Source organism: Salmo salar, chromosome 01 (assembly GCF_965601325.2).
Source record: "Salmo salar chromosome 01, fSalSal1, whole genome shotgun sequence".
NCBI classification, from domain to species: Eukaryota; Metazoa; Chordata; class Actinopteri; order Salmoniformes; family Salmonidae; genus Salmo; species Salmo salar.
The window spans coordinates 120,861,505-120,880,750 of NC_138291.1; the positions used below are offsets into that span (position 1 = coordinate 120,861,505).

At 44.9% G+C, this 19,246-nt stretch overlaps 2 protein-coding genes across 5 annotated transcripts in view; both read left to right on the forward strand.

Annotated features, from left to right (window-relative positions):
• The window catches only part of LOC106590971 (methionine synthase), a 52,223-nt gene extending 40,592 nt beyond the window's left edge, over window positions 1-11,631 (forward strand). For all 4 annotated transcript variants that reach the window (XM_082978784.1, XM_082978783.1, XM_082978785.1 and 1 more), the window contains 7 exons: window positions 1,052-1,127; window positions 1,828-1,983; window positions 2,893-3,089; window positions 5,577-5,777; window positions 6,692-6,884; window positions 7,168-7,280; window positions 10,230-11,631. In XM_082978784.1, the coding sequence (XP_082834910.1) occupies window positions 1,052-1,127; window positions 1,828-1,983; window positions 2,893-3,089; window positions 5,577-5,777; window positions 6,692-6,884; window positions 7,168-7,280; window positions 10,230-10,316 (1,023 nt within the window). In that variant the 3' untranslated portion in view covers window positions 10,317-11,631. The remainder of the gene's footprint in view (window positions 1-1,051; window positions 1,128-1,827; window positions 1,984-2,892; window positions 3,090-5,576; window positions 5,778-6,691; window positions 6,885-7,167; window positions 7,281-10,229) is intronic.
• Window positions 11,632-12,103: 472 nt separating this feature from the next.
• The window catches only part of LOC106613696 (ryanodine receptor 2), a 1,296,826-nt gene continuing 1,289,683 nt past the window's right edge, over window positions 12,104-19,246 (forward strand). The window contains 1 exon segment of the mRNA XM_082973418.1: window positions 12,104-12,312. Coding sequence (XP_082829544.1) covers window positions 12,262-12,312 — 51 coding nt within the window. The 5' untranslated portion in view covers window positions 12,104-12,261.

A 19,246-nucleotide genomic window follows, 5' to 3' on the forward strand; every position in this document is an offset into this window, starting at 1 on the left:
GGAGTTGTTCCAGTCTAACAGACTGTCCTGCCCTGGAACAATCTAGAAGGGGGGAATTGTTCCAGTCTAGGAGACTGTCCTGTCCTGGAACAGTCTAGAAGGGGGGAGTTGTTCCAGTCTAGCAGACTGTCCTGTACTCGAACAGTCTAAAAGGGGGGAGGTGTTCCAGTCTAACAGACTGTCCTGTCCTGTACTGGAACAGTCTAGAAGGGGGGAGTTGTTCCAGTCTAACAGACTGTCCTGTACTGGAACAGTCTAGAAGGGGAGAGTTGTTCCAGTCTAACAGACTGTCCTGTCCTGGAACAGTCTAGAAGGGAGGAGTTGTTCCAGTCTAACAGACTGTCCTGTCCTGTACTGGAACAGTCTAGAAGGGGAGAGTTGTTCCAGTGTAACAGACTGTCCTGTACTGGAACAGTCTAGAAGGGGGGAGTTGTTCCAGTCTAACAGACTGTCATGTACTGGAACAGTCTAGAAGGGAGGAGTTGTTCCAGTCTAACAGACTGTCCTGTCCTGGAACAGTCTAGAAGGGGGGAGTTGTTCCAGTCTGACAGACTGTCCTGTACTGGAACAGTCTAGAAGGGGGGAGTTGTTCCAGTCTAACAGACTGTCCTGTACTGTACTGGAACAGTCTAGAAGGGAGGAGTTGTTCCAGTCTAACAGACTGTCCTGTCCTGGAACAGTCTAGAAGGGGGGAGTTGTTCCAGTCTGACAGACTGTCCTGTACTGTACTGTACTGTCCTGTACTGGAACAGTCTAGAAGGGGGGAGTTGTTCCAGTCTAACAGACTGTCCTGTACTGGAACAGTCTAGAAGGGAGGAGTTGTTCCAGTCTAACAGACTGTCCTGTCCTAGAACAGTCTAGAAGGGAGGAGTTGTTCCAGTCTAAGGGCCACAGTTGCAGGGTTAGGACTACTACAGTTGATGAATGCTGGTCCTCAACACTGGTCCAGGGCCGTAGCTGGTAGTTTGGTACACTACACTGTAATGGCTGGGCTGTCTGAGAGCTGTTCAGGTAGATGATGAAAGGAGTCTCTGTGTGTCTGTGTTCTCAGGAGAGGCGCTTCCTGTCTCTAGCCCAGGCCAGGGAGAAAGGACTCCATGTGGACTGGCTTTCTCAGACCAAACCAGGTAAGACCCTAATGTCCTGGGATCAACTGTCCTCTAGGACTTCAGGAAGTCATTTGTCTGCTTGTCATTGTAATGGAAAAGATGAGACTTATTTCTGTCTGACCGATGAAGGTCAGTCATATTTTGATAGACAATACCTTGACTATGGTGACTGATCCTCTCTCTCCTGCTCTCTCTCTCTCCCGCTCTCTCTCTCTCTTTTGCTCTCCCGCTCTCTCTCCCACTCTCTCTCCCTCTCTTTCGATGTCTCCCTCTCTTTCGCTCTCTGTCTCTCTCTCTCTCTCTCGCTCTCTCTCTCTTTCGCTCTCTCTCTTTCGCGCTCTCTCTTTCGCTCTCTCTTTCGCTCTCTCTTTCGCTCTCTCTCTTTCGCTCTCTCTCTCTCTCTCTCTCTCTCTCCCGCTCTCTCTCTCTCTCTCTCTCTCCCGCTCTCTCTCTCTCTCATGCTCTCTCTCTCTCTCTCTCCCGCTCTCTCTCTCTTTCGCTCTCCCGCTCTCTCCCGCTCTCTCTCCCGCTCTCTCTCCCTCTCTTTCGATCTCTCCCTCTCTTTCGCTCTCTCTCTCTCGCTCTCTCTCGCGCTCTCTCTCTTTCGCTCTCTCTCTCTCGCTCTCTCTCTCTCGCTCTCTCTCTTTCGCTCGCTCTCTTTCGCTCGCTCTCTTTCGCTCTCTCTCTTTCGCTCTCTCTCTCCCCCTCCTCCTGTCAGTGTGTCCTCAGTTCCTGGGTACCCGTGTGTTTGAGGGGTATGATCTGCGGAGGCTGGTGGACTATATCGACTGGAAGCCTTTCTTCGACGTGTGGCAGCTTAGAGGGAAGTACCCTAACAGAGGGTACCCCAAGATCTTCAAGGACAAAACCGTGGGTACGTAGAGGCCATAGAGATACATGTAATGCTATCGCCATTCTAGTGTTGTGATTGGATTTCTATGGTGGTTGATTGACAGGTGTAATATAATATTGTGGTTGATTGACAGGTGTAATATAATATTGTGGTTGATAGACAGGTGTAATATGATATTGTGGTTGATTGACAGGTGTAATATGATATTGTGGTTGATTGACAGGTGCTTCTTTCACATGCTTTGCTTGCTGTTTGGGGTTTTAGGCTGGGTTTCTGTACAGCACTTTGAGAATATCAGCTGATGTACGAAGGGCTATATAAAAATAAATTTGTTTGATTTGATTTGTAATATGATATTGTGGTTGATTGACAGGTGTAATATAATATTGGACCTGTGGTTGATTGACAGGTGTAATATAATATTGTGGTTGAGTGACAGGTGTAATATGATATTGTGGTTGATTGGCAGGTGTAATATGATATTGTGGTTGATTGACAGGTGTAATATAATATTGTGGTTGATTGACAGGTGTAATATGATATTGTGGCTGTGGTTGATTGACTGATAATAATGTGATGTTATAATGGACCTGTACAGGTGAGGAGGGTGTTTGATGACGCTCAGGGCTCCTCAACAGACTGGTAGATAATAATGTGATGTTATAATGGACCTGTACAGGTGAGGAGGGTGTTTGATGACGCTCAGGGCTCCTCAACAGACTGGTAGATAATAATGTGATGTTATAATGGACCTGTACAGGTGAGGATGCTCGGAGGGTGTTTGATGACGCTCAGGGCTCCTCAACAGACTGGTAGATAATAATGTGATGTTATAATGGACCTGTACAGGTGAGGTGGGTGTTTGATGACGCTCAGGGCTCCTCAACAGACTGATAGATAATAATATCATGTTATAATGGACCTGTACAGGTGAGGAGGCTCGGAGGGTGTTTGACGACGCTCAGCGACTCCTCAACAGACTGATAGATAATAAAGGTCTCTGGGGGCGTGGCCTGGTGGGCTTCTGGCCCGCTCAGAGTGTAGGAGACGACATCCAGGTGTACGAGCATGACGTCACACCTCGCTCCGCCACGCCCCTCGCCACCTTCTACGGACTACGCCAACAGGTGAGTAGCAGAGGAGATCTGGAACAGAGTGTGTTAGTTCATGGTGTGTGTGGGCGGGGTCTGTCTGTGTGTGGGCGGGGTCTGTCTGTGTGGGGTCTGTCTGTGTGGGGGCGGGGTGTGTGGGGGCGGGGTGTGTGGGCGGTGTCTGTCTGTGTTGGGGCAGGGTCTGGGTGTGTGGGGGCGGGGTGTGGGTGTGTGGGGGCGGGGTCTGGGTGTGTCTGTGTTCAGTTCATTTCCGTTGTAAATCTGTAACAAGTAGGGCTGTCCCCGACAAAGAAAAATAAATCTTGGTCGACCAAGAATCCAGCTGTTCTTTTCGACCCAATCGATTGGTCTAAATGTTAAAACGTATTTTTCCATATATAGAAACAACCTGTGTGTTTTAATCAAATCAACTACATTCACTGAGCTGGTCTGATGCTTTAAGCACACTGTTTTATGAAATAATTAAGACACACATGACTCGAGGGATTCCGACCAGCAATTGATTTGATTGCTGCTCTGCGTTAAACAAAACAGCTAGTGACTGTGTGACTAACACACGCTGTCTCTCTCTCCTCCCTGCTGTCTCTCTCTCCTCCCTGCTGTCTCTCTCTGCTCCCTGTTGTCTCTCTCCTCCCTGCTGCAGCTAGTGACTGTGACTAGCACCCGCTGTCTCTCTCTCCTCCCCGCTGTCTCTCTCTCCTCCCCGCTGTCTCTCTCTCCTCCCCGCTGTCTCTCTCTCCTCCCCGCTGTCTCTCTCTCCTCCCCGCTGTCTCACTCTCCTCCCCGCTGTCTCTCTCTCCTCCCTGCTGTAGCGACCACCACACATCAACAGTGTGTATAGCGCTGTCTGTGTTGCTGAAGCTGCAACATAATTACAGCCATTTCTGACTGAAAATTGTTGTTCCCTATTCCCTTAACTCTTGCTCTTTTTACGTGACACGTATGCTTGGCATGCACATGACCAATAGGGCCTGACCTACAGCATATCACAATCACATCAATACATTGGTTATAACAAACTCTGAACATTGTAACATGTGACAGCAAAATGGATCCAGAGGACGTGACAAACTTAAAACGGGGGGATATTTACTGGTTGCTCAGGAGGTAAAGGGAAAGTCAGATGTGTGGATCAAGAAACATTCGTCCTGGAGAAAGCGCTGCGTCAATATTTTGGACGATGTGTGTGCCAAACAGGTGCTGTTAGATTACAATATCATTTTTCTGACCGTTTGGAACAAAACAACACTAAATACATTAGAAGCGTACCAGAGTCTTGTTGTCATGTTTTTTGTTTGTTTTGTAAACCCTTTATTACAACAAAGAATAAAAAACAGTCGCATTCATTCGGGAATGAAATTTCTGAAACGGAACTTTAATTATTCAATGGGCGCTTTTATTTTATTTTAAAAGTAAAATGCTTGATTGCATTTCACATCATGAACGACTCGTAATGCTGTGTGATGACATGAACAAATGTTGTTGATCGATACAGTAGCCTGTATACAATGCAAAGTATTCAGACCCCTTGACTTTTTCCACATTCTGTTACATTACAGCCTTGTTTCATCATCAATACAACGTAATCAGAACGCAAAAACAGGTTTTTATATATTTTTTTGCAAATGTATTACAAATAAAAAACAGATACCTTATTTACATAAGTATTCCGACCCTTTGCTATGAGACTATAAATTGAGCTCAGGTGCATCCTGTTTCCATTGATCATCCTTGAGATGTTTCTACAACTTGATTGGAGTCCACCTGTCTATATAAGGTCCCACAGTTGACAGTGCATTATTTGTGTTGCACTATTGTTCTTACAAAATATAACCATATGTCATTTCAGTAGCACATGTCTTAGACTGATGGACTGTGTCACCCCCACAGCCTCCACAATGGATCAGTCCACTCAGACAGGCCTCCACAATGGATTAGTCCACTCAGACAGGCCTCCACAATGGATCAGTCCACTCAGACAGGCCTCCACAATGGATTAGTCCACTCAGACAGGCCTCCACAATGGATTAGTCCACTCAGACAGGCCTCCACAATGGATCAGTCCACTCAGACAGGCCTCCGCAATGGATCAGTCCACTCAGACAGGTCTCCGCAATGGATCAGTCCACTCAGACAGGTCTCCGCAATGGATCAGTCCACTCAGACAGGCCTCCGCAATGGATCAGTCCACTCAGACAGGCCTCTGCAATGGATCAGTCCACTCAGACAGGCCTCTGCAATGGATCAGTCCACTCAGACAGGCCTCCGCAATGGATTAGTCCACTGAGACAGGCCTCCACAATGGATTAGTCCACTCAGACAGGAGCCAATCAGAAAGCTGTCTCGTACACCAATTGTTTTTATAGTGTTGCTACTGCTCGACTAAAGAAATCTGGGTCGACCAACAAGTCTACGGACCAAACAATGGACCAGCGGACTAAATGGGGTCTGACCCTAATAACAAGCATGTATTGTAAGATAACTGTGTGTTTTGTCTTGTAGGCAGAGAAGGACAGTGCCAGCTCAGACCCCTACTACTGCCTGTCTGACTTCGTGGCCCCGAGGGCCAGCGGTGTGTCTGACTACATGGGGATGTTTGCTGTAGCTGTGTTTGGAGCGGAGGAGCTGAGCAAACAGTTTGAGACCCAGGGAGACGACTACAACAGTATCATGGTTAAGGCTTTGGCTGACCGTCTGGCCGAGGTATGGACTCTAGTGTTACTATACTGACCGTCTAGCTGAGGTATGGACTCTAGTGTTACTATACTGACCGTCTAGCTGAGGTATGGACTCTAGTGTTACTATACTGACCGTCTAGCTGAGGTATGGACTCTAGTGTTACTATACTGACCGTCTAGCTGAGGTATGGACTCTAGTGTTACTATACTGACGTCTAGCTGAGGTATGGACTCTAGTGTTACTATACTGACCGTCTAGCTGAGGTATGGACTCTAGTGTTACTATACTGACCGTCTGGCTGAGGTATGGACTCTAGTGTTACTATACTGACCGTCTGGCCGAGGTATGGACTCTAGTGTTACTATACTGACCGTCTAGCTGAGGTATGGACTCTAGTGTTACTATACTGACCGTCTGGCTGAGGTATGGACTCTAGTGTTACTATACTGACGTCTGGCTGAGGTATGGACTCTAGTGTTACTATACTGACGTCTAGATAGGCCAATAGGAAGCCATACATAAGACTGATAACTACAGGCCAATAGGAAGTCATACGTGACAGACGGATAACTACAGGCCAATAGGAAGTCATACGTGACAGACGGATAACTACAGGCCAATAGGAAGTCATACGTGACAGACGGATAACTACAGGCCAATAGGAAGCCATACATGACAGACTGATAACTACAGGCCAATAGGAAGCCATACGTGACAGACTGATAACTACAGGCCAATAGGAAGCCATACGTGACAGACTGATAACTACAGGCCAATAGGAAGCCATACATGACAGACTGATAACTACAGGCCAATAGGAAGCCATACATGACAGACTGATAACTACAGGCCAATAGGAAGCAACTAATAGGCCAGGTGAAACAGTGACGTTAAGAGTCCATGAGAAGCTAAAGGTCTGTGTGTCTCCCGTCCGCCAGGCGTTTGCTGAGGAGCTCCACGCCAGGGTGCGTAGGGAACTGTGGGGCTATAGCGTGGAGGAGAACCTCCTGACTGAGGACATGCACAGGATACGTTACGAGGGCATCAGGCCAGCAGCAGGATACCCCTCCCAGCCTGACCACACTGAGAAGACCGCCATGTGGACGCTGGGCGAGGTGGAGGAGAAAACGGGTAGGCACCTCCTCTCCCTTCATCTGAACTGATCTGAAACAACTGACCAGGTGAAAGACGGCCTAACGAGGAGCTTTCAAACATATTGTTCCCACCTGTCCAGTCTTTTCCTATCAGTGCAGATGAAGGTCTAATTGAGATAGGGGTGTAGAGTAGTTTCTGCATTGTAGACTTCTTTCTGTGTTGGTTGTGTTTTATGACCGATAACTTGAGCCGCTTGAGGAAGTCTTCTAAATGAGGTTTTGACGACGATGATGTCTGATGTTTTTTTTTTCTCTCCCAGGTATCAAGTTGACGGAGTCTCTGGCCATGATCCCAGCAGCTGCCGTCTCTGGGCTGTACTTCTCTAACCCTAAAGCTACCTACTTCGCAGTGGGAAAGATCACCAGAGAACAGGTACTGATACAGGCTCAGAGTTTAATGTAACTGATTAACACCGCACCATAAGGGGGCGCTGTTTTCAAACCCCACTGACAATTGGGCTCCCGAGTGGCGCAGCGGTCTAAGGCACTGCATCCTCAGTGCAAGAGGTGTCACTACAGTCCCTGGTTCGAATCCTGTCTAACTGTCTAAAAGCTCTGCAGTTGTATATTTGGTTTGCTAATTTAGTAGCCACGTTAGCTATCTAGCTAAGTGGTTAGCTTCTTCCAAAATCAGGCATTCACCTAGTAACAGCAGAGAATCCCCTCCTGAATCAATAGCCTTGTTGTCTAATATATGTTTTGTGCATGCAGCAAACTGAGTAGTATTTTTTGAGTGTACTTGTATAGTTTAGGTCAGAAACTGTCCAAAATGTTCGCAATGCGCTCGTTAGCATTTAGTTAGCGTTCTCTATGGGATTTTACATGTACTTGGGGCGGCAGGTAGCCTAGCGGTTAGAGCGTTGGGCCGCTAACCGAAAGGTTGCTGGATCGAATCCTCAAACTGAGAAAGGATTCGAAATCTGTCGTTCTGCCCCTGAACAAGGCAGATAACCCCACTGTTCCCCGACAGGCCATCATTGTAAATAAAAATGTGTTCTTAACTGACAGCCATCACCAAGTACCCATCAATCTATATGCTACCATTCATACAGAGGCCCGTCTTCTGCCAACAACATCATTAGACTAGAATAGGTTTATCTGAGCAGTGTGGGTGTCGCATACCCGCCGTCGTGAGGGTCAGGGATGCCACCGCCGAGCTAAAGTGGCACTCATAAAAATTGTTCAAGGTTGGCAGGTCTAGTCTCATCACCTACTTGGGATGTCATGACATTATGTTACTGTTATTAATGTGTGGTATGTCATGACATTATGTTAATGTGTGGTATGTCATGACATTATGTTACTGTTCTTAATGTGTGGTATGTTATGACATTATGTTAATGTGTGGTATATCATGACATAATATTAATGTGTGGTATGACATTATGTTGATGTTGTTAATGTGTGGTATGTCATGACAGTATGTTAATGTGGTATGTCATGACATGTTAATGTGTGGTATGTCATGACAGTGTTACTGTTGTTAATGTGTGGTATGTCATGACATTATGTTAATGTGTGGTATGTCATGACATTGTTACTGTTGTTCATGTCTGGTATGTCATGACATGTTAATGGTGTTAATGTCTGGTATGTCATGACATTATGTTAATGGTGTTAATGTGTGGTATGTCATGACATGTTACTGTTGTTCATGTGTGGTTTGTCATGACATTATGTTAATGGTGTTAATGTGTGGTATGTCATGACATTATGTTAATGGTGTTAATGTGTGGTATGTCATGACATGTTAATGTGTGGTATGTCATGACATGTTAATGGTGTTAATGTGTGGTATGTCATGACATTATGTTAATGGTGTTAATGTCTGGTATGTCATGACATGTTAATGGTGTTCATGTGTAGTTTGTCATGACATTATGTTAATGATGTTAATGTCTGGTATGTCATGACGTTAATGTGTGGTATGTCATGACATTATGTTAATGGTGTTAAGGTCTGGTATGTCATGACATGTTAATGGTGTTAATGTGTGGTATGTCATGACATTATGTTAATGTGTGGTATGTCATGACATTATGTTAATGGTGTTAATGTCTGGTTTGTCATGACATGTTAATGTGTGGTATGTCATGACATTATGTTAATGTGTGGTATGTCATGACATTATGTTACTGTTGTTAATGTGTGGTATGTCATGACATGTTAATGTGTGGTATGTCATGACATTATGTTAATGTGTGGTATGTCATGACATTATGTTACTGTTGTTAATGTGTGGTATGTTATGACATTATGTTAATGTGTGGTATATCATGACATAATATTAATGTGTGGTATGACATTATGTTGTTGTTAATGTGTGGTATGTCATGACAGTATGTTGATGTTAATGTGTGGTATGTCATGACATGTTAATGTGTGGTATGTCATGACAGTGTTACTGTTGTTAATGTGTGGTATGTTATGACATTATGTTAATGTGTGGTATATCATGACATAATATTAATGTGTGGTATGACATTATGTTGATGTTGTTAATGTGTGGTATGTCATTATGTTGATGTTGTTAATGTGTGGTATGTCATGACAGTATGTTAATGTGTGGTATGTCATGACATGTTAATGTGTGGTATGTCATGACAGTGTTACTGTTGTTAATGTGTGGTATGTTATGACATTATGTTAATGTGTGGTATATCATGACATAATATTAATGTGTGGTATGACATTATGTTGATGTTGTTAATGTGTGGTATGTCATGACAGTATGTTGATGTTAATGTGTGGTATGACATGTTAATGTGTGGTATGTCATGACAGTGTTACTGTTGTTAATGTGTGGTATGTCATGACATTATGTTAATGTCTGGTATGTCATGACATTATGTTAATGGTGTTAATGTGTGGTATGTCATGACATGTTACTGTTGTTCATGTGTGGTTTGTCATGACATTATGTTAATGGTGTTAATGTGTGGTGTGTCATGACATTGTGTTAATGTCTGGTATGTCATGACATTATGTTAATGTGTGTTATGTCATGACATTATGTTAATGGTGTTAATGTCTGGTATGTCATGACATGTTAATGGTGTTAATGTGTGGTATGTTATGACATTATGTTAATGTGTGGTATGTCATGACATTATGTTAATGGTGTTAATGTCTGGTTTGTTATGACATGTTAATGGTGTTAATGTCTGGTATGTCATGACATTATGTTAATGTGTGGTATGACATTATGTTAATGTCTGGTTTGTCATGACATTATGTTAATATATGGTATGACATTATGTTAATGTATGGTTTGTCATGACATGTTAATGGTGTTAATGTGTGGTGTGTCATGTTACCATAGGTGGAGGACTATGCTGGGAGGAAAGAGATGCCAGTGTCAGAGGTGGAACGCTGGCTGGGGCCAATCCTGGGCTACGACACCGACTGACAGTGATACTTCAACCAATCCTGGGCTACGACACTTCTGCATCCACAACCACTACCTAGAAAACAGAGGCGCTGCTCAATGGTCATGTCTAGATGGGATACAGCTTTTGTCAAATTGATGTCAAAAGTTGACATTCAAACCCTTTTCCCAACCATAATCCAATTCTCCTAACCTGCTGCGTTAATTCTCCAAACCTGCTACGTTAATTCTCCAAACCTGCTGCGTTAATTCTCCCTAACCTGCTACGTTAATTCTCCCTAACCTGCTGCGTTAATTCTCCCTAACCTGCTGCGTTAATTCTCCCTAACCTGCTGCGTTAATTCTCCCTAACCTGCTGCGTTAATTCTCCCTAACCTGCTGCGTTAATTCTCCCTAACCTGCTGCGTTAATTCTCCCTAACCTGCTGCGTTAATTCTCCCTAACCTGCTGCGTTAATTCTCCCTAACCTGCTACGTTAATTCTCCCAACCTTAACCTAATACTCCTAACCTGCTACGTTAAATCTTCCTAACCTGCTGCGTTACTTCTCCTAACCTTAACCTAATTCTCCTAACTTGCTACGAAAAGTAAATTCTGAAAAAAGCTGCATCCCTTCTAGACCCTACTTAAAGGGCCAGATTTTTTTTTAAAGCGTACACTTCACGTGAACTAAGGCTCAACTTAGAAAATAAACTTTTTTTTTTTTTTCATTTTTTTATAGCTATTTTCAAAATGGCCACCTGTCAGTAAAGAAATGGAGCTGTTTGTATGGTCTAACATTTTACAGTTTTAATATAACAGCTGTTGCCAAAGTCATTTATACTTTTTAATGGAAATCACAATCTTAGATTTAAAATCATTAACAGATTCATATGGTTAATGTCAGAATGTGATTTTATCATTAGGGACATATTAAGTTCTAGAAGACTTACATTTCCTCAGCAGGTTTTTTTATTTGAGATTGTATTTATGCTAATTAGATACAACTTGTTTACAAAATTATAATTAGTAAACATGGTCTTCATCACAAAATGTACACTTACTTACTTGACATGCTGTATTAATGTCTAAACCTCAAAAAAAAAAAAAAAGGTACATGTTTTTATGAATGGTTATTGTAAATTACAGATTTGAATGATTTTTGATTTGTTTCACAATTTGTCTTAAAGAAAATGTGCCAAAAACTATGACTGACCAGCTATCATTGTCATCGATTTACCCTTGAGGTGTCCACTATTTCTGAAAAGAAGTAGTGATTTTTATGTTATGAATGTTCTGAGATTACAATGTTTTATCTGGAAACCATATTCATTTAGTATAAAAGAATTTGCTCAGTATGTTGTCTCTCTCTTGTCTGCTGTATTATACGATTACAAAACAACACTAGCTACAGCACTCTTCACAGTTTATATACTATATTGTCTGGCCTTGTATTGAAATATTGATTGATTAGTTGGTTGGTTGATCGGGATATGCCTCCCATGATAAAAACGGAACAGCAACATTACTGACATACCGCAAGCTAATCATATCTTAACGAATTTAAATGCCTCCAAACGGATTGAATCAAGCAGAATCTCCTAACCACCGTCGGTGTACTACACCGTTCTTCAATAACAGTAGTGTCGGTATCTTCCGTCATCCGTTCATGTTGCTGCACCATCTGTTTTCCAATGATACCGGAAGAGGGGGCACGGTGATCATGTTGAAGTCTCGGCTCACACACCTGCACACCTCCTCCCTTTCTGAATATGTAACGACTCCAACATACTGGGTTATTGTAGAGCTCCGGTCAGCAGCATCCCTGGCGCTGCTTTCTGTCGCCTCCACACGGATACTCCAGTTCTGTTCTGTCGGGGCTCTGTCGCCTCCACACGGATACTCCAGTTCTGTTCTGTCGGGGCTCTGTCGCCTCCACACGGATACTCCCGTTCGGCTCTGTCGGGGCTCTGTCGCGGACGGCAACTATGGCTGATGCGGGAGAAGCCGGCGAAGATGAAATCCAGTTCTTACGAACCGTAAGTGTATTTCTAAGCGATTACGCTGTTGTAATATGTCGGTTTGATACTGCTGTTGACTTGTCTGCATCGCGTTAGAATCCACCGGCTCGGTTCTGGCTGTTGGCGCAGAGTTTATCGCAAGCTGCTGCGCCCGAGCTGAGCGCAGAGACTACAATGGACAGCTTTATGTGTCATGTCATGTTTAATTTATGACTAAATGAATTAGACTTTTAAGTTCACTAGATTCTTGACGAATGGTTGAACGTGATTCGTCATGACGATGTCGCATCATCTACGGTGCCATCTGGAAGTCGCATCGTGGGTGTCGGAAGGATGGAGCGACCGAGCTTGGTTTTACTGTAAAAAGTAGCCTACGGATGCCGAGGTGGTGAAATAGGACAAATACGGTGAAAAACAATGATTTAGATGTCACGGATTGAATTGTGGACAAAGGTGGTAGTTTATATCTATGGAATAGCCGTTATTGAGCCCTATGCTAAACACTGAGTTTATAACACTTTGCTCTATCCTATCGGTTCACCACTGCAGTCAGCTACATGCCGTGACATGCGAGGGGAGGGAGGTAGTTGTGGTGATGAATAGGAAAATATATATTCATTTGTTGATAGTCTACTACTGCAAAGGTGTTTCAACGATGTTATCTACCTGGTCAGTGTGTGTGTTTGTTCATCTACATTTAGGCTGTAATGCCCAGTCCATCTAGGCTGTAATGCCTAGTCCATCTAGGCTGTAATGCCCAGTCCATCTAGACTGTAATGCCCAGTCCATCTAGACTGTAATGCCCAGTCCATCTAGGCTGTAATGCCCAGTCCATCTAGGCTGTAATGCTCAGTCAATCTAGGCTGTAAATCCCAGTCCGTCTAGGCTGTAATGCCCAGTCCGTCTAGGCTGTAATGCCCAGTCCGTCTAGGCTGTAATGCCCAGTCCGTCTAGGCTGTAATGCCCAGTCCGTCTAGGCTGTAATGCCCAGTCCATCAGAATGTGGGAGCTGGTGTCCACATGTTTGTTTGCTTGCATAGTGATGTAAGCTAATTTACAAATGTTTTAATCTTAATTTTCTGTCATTTGATTGGCTGCATTATTTAACATAATGACAATTGCTACCTTATAGATAGCAGCCTCTCTCCCCTCCTCTGCCCTGGGCTGATCTTGCAGCATCACTCCTGAACAGAATGTCTGCCTCCTGCTCTCTCTCTCTCTCTCTCTCTCTCTCTCTCTCTCTCTCTCCTGTTCTCTCTCTCTCTCTCTCTCTCTCTCTCTCTCTCTCTCTCTCTCTCTCCTGTTCTCTCTCTCTCTCTCTCTCCTGTTCTCTCTCTCTCTCTCTCTCTCTCTCTCTCTCTCCTGTTCTCTCTCTCTCTCTCTCTCTCTCTCTCTCTCTCTCCTGTTCTCTCTCTCTCTCTCTCTCCTGTTCTCTCTCTCTCTCTCTCTCTCTCTCCTGTTCTCTCTCTCTCTCTCTCTCTCTCTCTCTCTCCTGTTCTCTCTCTCTCTTTCTCTCCAGCTCGCTCGCTCTCTCTCTCTCTCTCTCTCCTGCTCTCTCTCTCTCTCTCTCTCCTTCTCTCTCTCTCTCTCTGTCTCTCTCTCTCTCTCTCTCCTCCTGCTCTCTCTCTCTCTCTCCTGCTCTCTCTCTCTCTGTCTCTCTGTATCTCAACACAAAAATAGGAGGAGAGATGTCTGTCTGCAGGCTTAACACAGGAGGGGTTTATACTGACTGTTGGTTTGGCTTCAATCCAGACCAACCCAGACCAATCCAGATATGTGTATGGAGTTGTATGGTTTGTTAAACTTTGCAATCATTGTTTTTTTGTTTTTTTTTTACATTTTAAAGGGACACATCTGAGTCACAGCACCAGTCTGTTATGGAATTGGTCTTATGTAGTCTAGGCTGTAGTCTCATCATCAGGCTGTTATAAACTCAGCAAAAAAATTAGAAACGTCCTCTCACTGTCAACTGGGGTTTATTTTCAGCGAACTTAACATGTGTAAATATTTGTATGAACATAAGATTCAACAACTGAGACATAAACTGAACGAGTTCCACAGACATGTGACTAACAGAAATTGAATAATGTGTCCCTGAACAAAGGGGGGGTCAAAATCAAAAGTAACAGTCAGTATCTGGTGTGGCCACCAGCTGCATTAAGTTCTGCAGTGCATCTCCTCATCGTGGACTGCACCAGATTTGCCAGTTCTTGCTGTGAGATGTTACCCCACTCTTCCACCAAGGCACCTGCAAGTTCCCGGACATTTCTGGGGGGAATCAGGTAGTCCTGGGGCATGGTCCTAGGGCTCAGGTCCTCCGAGAGAAAGAGAGCGAGAGAATTAGAGGGAGCATACTTAAATTCACACAGGACACTGGATAAGACAGGAGAAATACTCCAGATATAACAGACTGACCCTAGCCCCCCGACACACAAACTATTGCCGCATAAATACTGGAGGCTGAGACAGGAGGGGCCGGGAGACACTGTGGCCCCATCCGACGATACCTCCGGACAGGGCCAAACAGGAAGGATATAACCCCACCCACTTTGCCAAAGCACAGCCCCCACACCACTAGAGGGATACATTCAACCACCAACTTACCATCCTGAGCGAAGGCCGAGTATAGCCCACAAAGATCTCCCCCACGGCACGAACCCGAGGGGGGGCGTCAACCCGGACAAGAAGATCACGTCAGAGACTCAACCCACTCAAGTGACGCACCCCTCCTAGGGACGGCATGGAAGAGCACCAGAAAGCCAGTGACTCAGCCCCTGTAATAGGGTTAGAGGCAGAGAATCCCAGTGGAGAGAGGGGAACCGGCCAGGCAGAGACAGCAAGGGCGGTTCGTTGCTCCAGTGCCTTTCCGTTCACCTTCACACTCCTGGGCCAGACTACACTCAATCATAGGACCTACTGAAGAGATATGTTTTCAGTAAAGACTTAAAGGTTGAGACCGAGTCTGCGTCTCTCACATGGATAGGCAGACCATTCCATAAAAATGGAGCTCTATAGGAGAAAGCCCTGCCCCCAGCTGTTTGCTTAGAAATTCTAGGGACAATGTGTCTTGTGACCTGTGTCTTGTGACCGTAGCGTACGTGTAGGTATGCATGGCAGGACCAAATCGGAAAGATAGATAGGAGCAAGCCCATGTAATGCTTTGTAGGTTAGCAGTAAAGCCTTGAAATCAGCCCTAGCCTTAACAGGAAGCCAGTGTAGAGAGACTAGCACTGGAGTAATATGATCAAAGTTTTGGGTTCTAGTCAAGATTCTAGCAGCCGTGTTTAGCACTAACTGAAGTTTATTTAGTGCTTTATCCGGGTAGCCGGAAAGTAGAGCAATGCAGTAGTCTAACCTAGAAGTGACAAAAGCATGGATCCATTTTTCTGCATCATTTTTGGACAGAAAGTTTCAGATTTTTGCAATGTTACGTAGATGGAAAAAAGCTGTCCTTGAAATATTCTTGGTAAGTTCGTCAAAAGAGAGATCAGTGTCCAGAGTGACGCAGAGGTGCTTCACAGTTTTATTTGAGACGACTGTACAACCATCAAGATTAATTGTCAGATCCAACAGAAGATCTCGTTGTTTCTTGGGACCTGGAACAAGCATCTCTGTTTTGTCCGAGTTTAAAAGTACTCAAGGCCCTTTGCCGCCATCCACTTACTTATGTCTGAAACACAGGCTTCCAGAGAGGGACATTTTTGGGCTTCACCATGTTTCATCGAAATGTACAGCTGTGTATCGTAAACATTATGTTTCATAATGACATCACCAAGAGGTAAAATATGTTGTGAAAACCATAGTGGTCCTAAAACAGAACCTTGAGGAACACCAAAATGTACAGTTGATTTGTCAGAGGACAAACCATCCACAGAGACAAACTGATATCTTTCCGACAGATAAGATCTAAACCAGGCCAGAACTTGTCTGTGTAGACCAATTTGGGTTTCCAATCTCTCCAAAAGAATGTGGTGATCGATGGTATCAAAAGCAGCACTAAGGCCTAGGAGTATGAGGACAGATGCAGAGCCTCGGTCTGACGCCATTTAAAAGGTCATTTACCACCTTCACAAGTGCAGTCTCAGTGCTATGGTGGGGTCTAAAACCAGACTGAAGCATTTCGTATACATTGTTTGTCTTCAGGAAGGCAGTGAGTTGAGATTCGATACAGACCGATTTTAGTTTTGAAAATACTTTCTGGGTCAAGGTTTGGCTTTTTCAAGAGAGGCTTTATTACTGCCACTTTTAGTGAGTTTGGTTCACATCCAGTGGATAGGGAGCCATTTATTATGTTCAACATAGGAGGGCCAAGCACAGGAAGCAGCTCTTTCAGTAGTTTAGTTGGAATTAGGGTCCAGTATGCTGCTGGAAGGTTTAGAGGCCATGACTATTTTCATCAATGTGTCAAGAGATATAGTATTAGAAAACTTGAGTGTCTCCCTTGAGCCTCGGTCCTGGCAGTGTTGTGCAGACTCAGGACCACTGAGCTTTGGAGCAATTCCTCCCGTAGCTCTCACCATAGAGAGGTTCTTCCTCTTCCTCCCATAACTCTCACCATAGAGAGAGGTTCATCCTCTCCTCTTCCTCCATAACTCTCACCATAGAGAGAGGTTCATCCTCTTCCTCCCATAGCTCTCACCATAGAGAGAGGTTCATCTTCTTCCTCCCATAACTCTCACCATAGAGAGGTTCATCCTCTTCCTCCCATATCTCTCACCATAGAGAGATGTTCATCCTCTTCCTCCATATCTCTCACCATAGAGAGGTTCATCCTCTTCCTCCCATATCTCTCACCATAGAGAGGTTCATCCTCTTCCTCCCATATCTCTCACCATAGAGAGGTTCTTCATCTTCCTCCATATCTCTCACCATAGAGAGGTTCTTCATCTTCCTCCATAACTCTCACCATAGAGGTCATCCTCTTCCTCCATAACTCTCACCATAGAGGTTCATCCTCTTCCTCCATAACTCTCACCATAGAGAGGTTCATCCTCTTCCTCCATAACTCTCACCATAGAGAGGTTCATCCTCTTCCTCCATAACTCTCACCATAGAGAGGTTCTTCATCTTCCTCCATAACTCTCACCATAGAGAGAGGTTCTTCATCTTCCTCCATAACTCTCACCATAGAGAGGTTCTTCATCTTCCTCCATATCTCTCACCATAGAGAGGTTCATCCTCTTCCTCCCATAACTCTCACCATAGAGAGGTTCATCCTCTTCCTCCCATAACTCTCACCATAGAGAGTTCTTCATCTTCCTCCATAACTCTCACCATAGAGAGAGGTTCTTCATCTTCCTCCATATCTCTCACCATAGAGAGGTTCTTCATCTTCCTCCATAACTCTCACCATAGAGAGGTTCATTCTCTTCCTCCATAACTCTCACCATAGAGAGAGGTTCATTCTCTTCCTCCATAACTCTCACCATAGAGAGAGGTTCATCCTCTTCCTCCATAACTCTCACCATAGACAGAGGTTCTTCCTCCTCTCTGTCTCAACCCTGCAGGCTAGCTGAGCCAAGGACCCAATGTCCCCAGTAGCAGCTGTGTTGCTTCCATACATAGTGATATGGGTGAAGGGTTTTGGCCCTCATGTCATTCCAGTGTGTTAGAATAGACGTGTTCTCAGATAGACAATAGCCCCATCTATTCAAGGCCCTCTGGCCAATGGGGCGGCAGGTAGCCTAGTGGTTAGACTGACTAGGTATCCCTCTGGCCAATGGGGCGGCAGGTAGCCTAGTGGTTAGACTGACTAGGTATCCCTCTGGCCAATGGGGCGGCAGGTAGCCTAGTGGTTAGACTGACTAGGTATCCCTCTGGCCAATGGGGAGGCAGGTAGCCTAGGGGTTAGACTGACTAGGAATCCCTCTGGCCAATGGGGCGGCAGGTAGCCTAGTGGTTAGACTGACTAGGTATCCCTCTGGCCAATGGGGCGGCAGGTAGCCTAGTGGTTAGACTGACTAGGTATCCCTCTGGCCAATGGGGCGGCAGGTAGCCTAGTGGTTAGACTGACTAGGTATCCCTCTGGCCAATGGGGCGGCAGGTAGCCTAGTGGTCAGACTGACTAGTGGTCAGACTGACTAGTGGTTAGACTGACTAGAGGTTAGACTGACTATAGGTTAGCCTCTATGGGCTAGGTGGGACGCTCAACAGCCAGTGGAATCCCGTGGCGCGATATTCAAATACCTTAGAAATGCTATTACTTCAATTTCTCAAACATAAGACTATTTTACACCATTTTAAAGACAAGACTCTCGTTAATCTAACCACACTGTCCGATTTCAAAAAGGCTTTACAACGAAAGCAAAACATTAGATTATGTCAGCAGAGTACCCAGCCAGAAATAATCAGACACCCATTTTTCAAGCTAGCATATAATTTTACATTTTACATTTAAGTCATTTAGCAAATGCTCTTATCCAGAGCGACTTACAAATTGGTGCATTCACCTTATGATATCCAGTGGAACAACCACGTTACAATAGTGCATCTAAATCTTTTAAGGGGGGGAGGGGGGTTAGAAGGATTACTTTATCCTATCCTAGGTATTCCTTAAAGAGGTGGGGTTTCAGGTGTCTCCGGAAGGTGGTGATTGACTCCGCTGTCCTGGCGTCGTGAGGGAGCTTGTTCCACCATTGGGGTGCCACAGCAGCGAACAGTTTTGACTGGGCTGAGCGGGAACTGTGCTTCCTCAGAGGTAGGGAGGCGAGCAGGCCAGAGGTGGATGAACGCAGTGCCCTTGTTTGGGTGTAGGGCCTGATCAGAGCCTGAAGGTACGGAGGTGCCGTTCCCCTCACAGCTCCGTAGGCAAGCACCATGGTCTTGTAGCGGATGCGAGCTTCAACTGGAAGCCAGTGGAGAGAGCGGAGGAGCGGGTGACGTGAGAGAACTTGGGAATGTTGAACACCAGACGGGTTGCGGCGTTCTGGATGAGTTGTAGGGGTTTAATGGC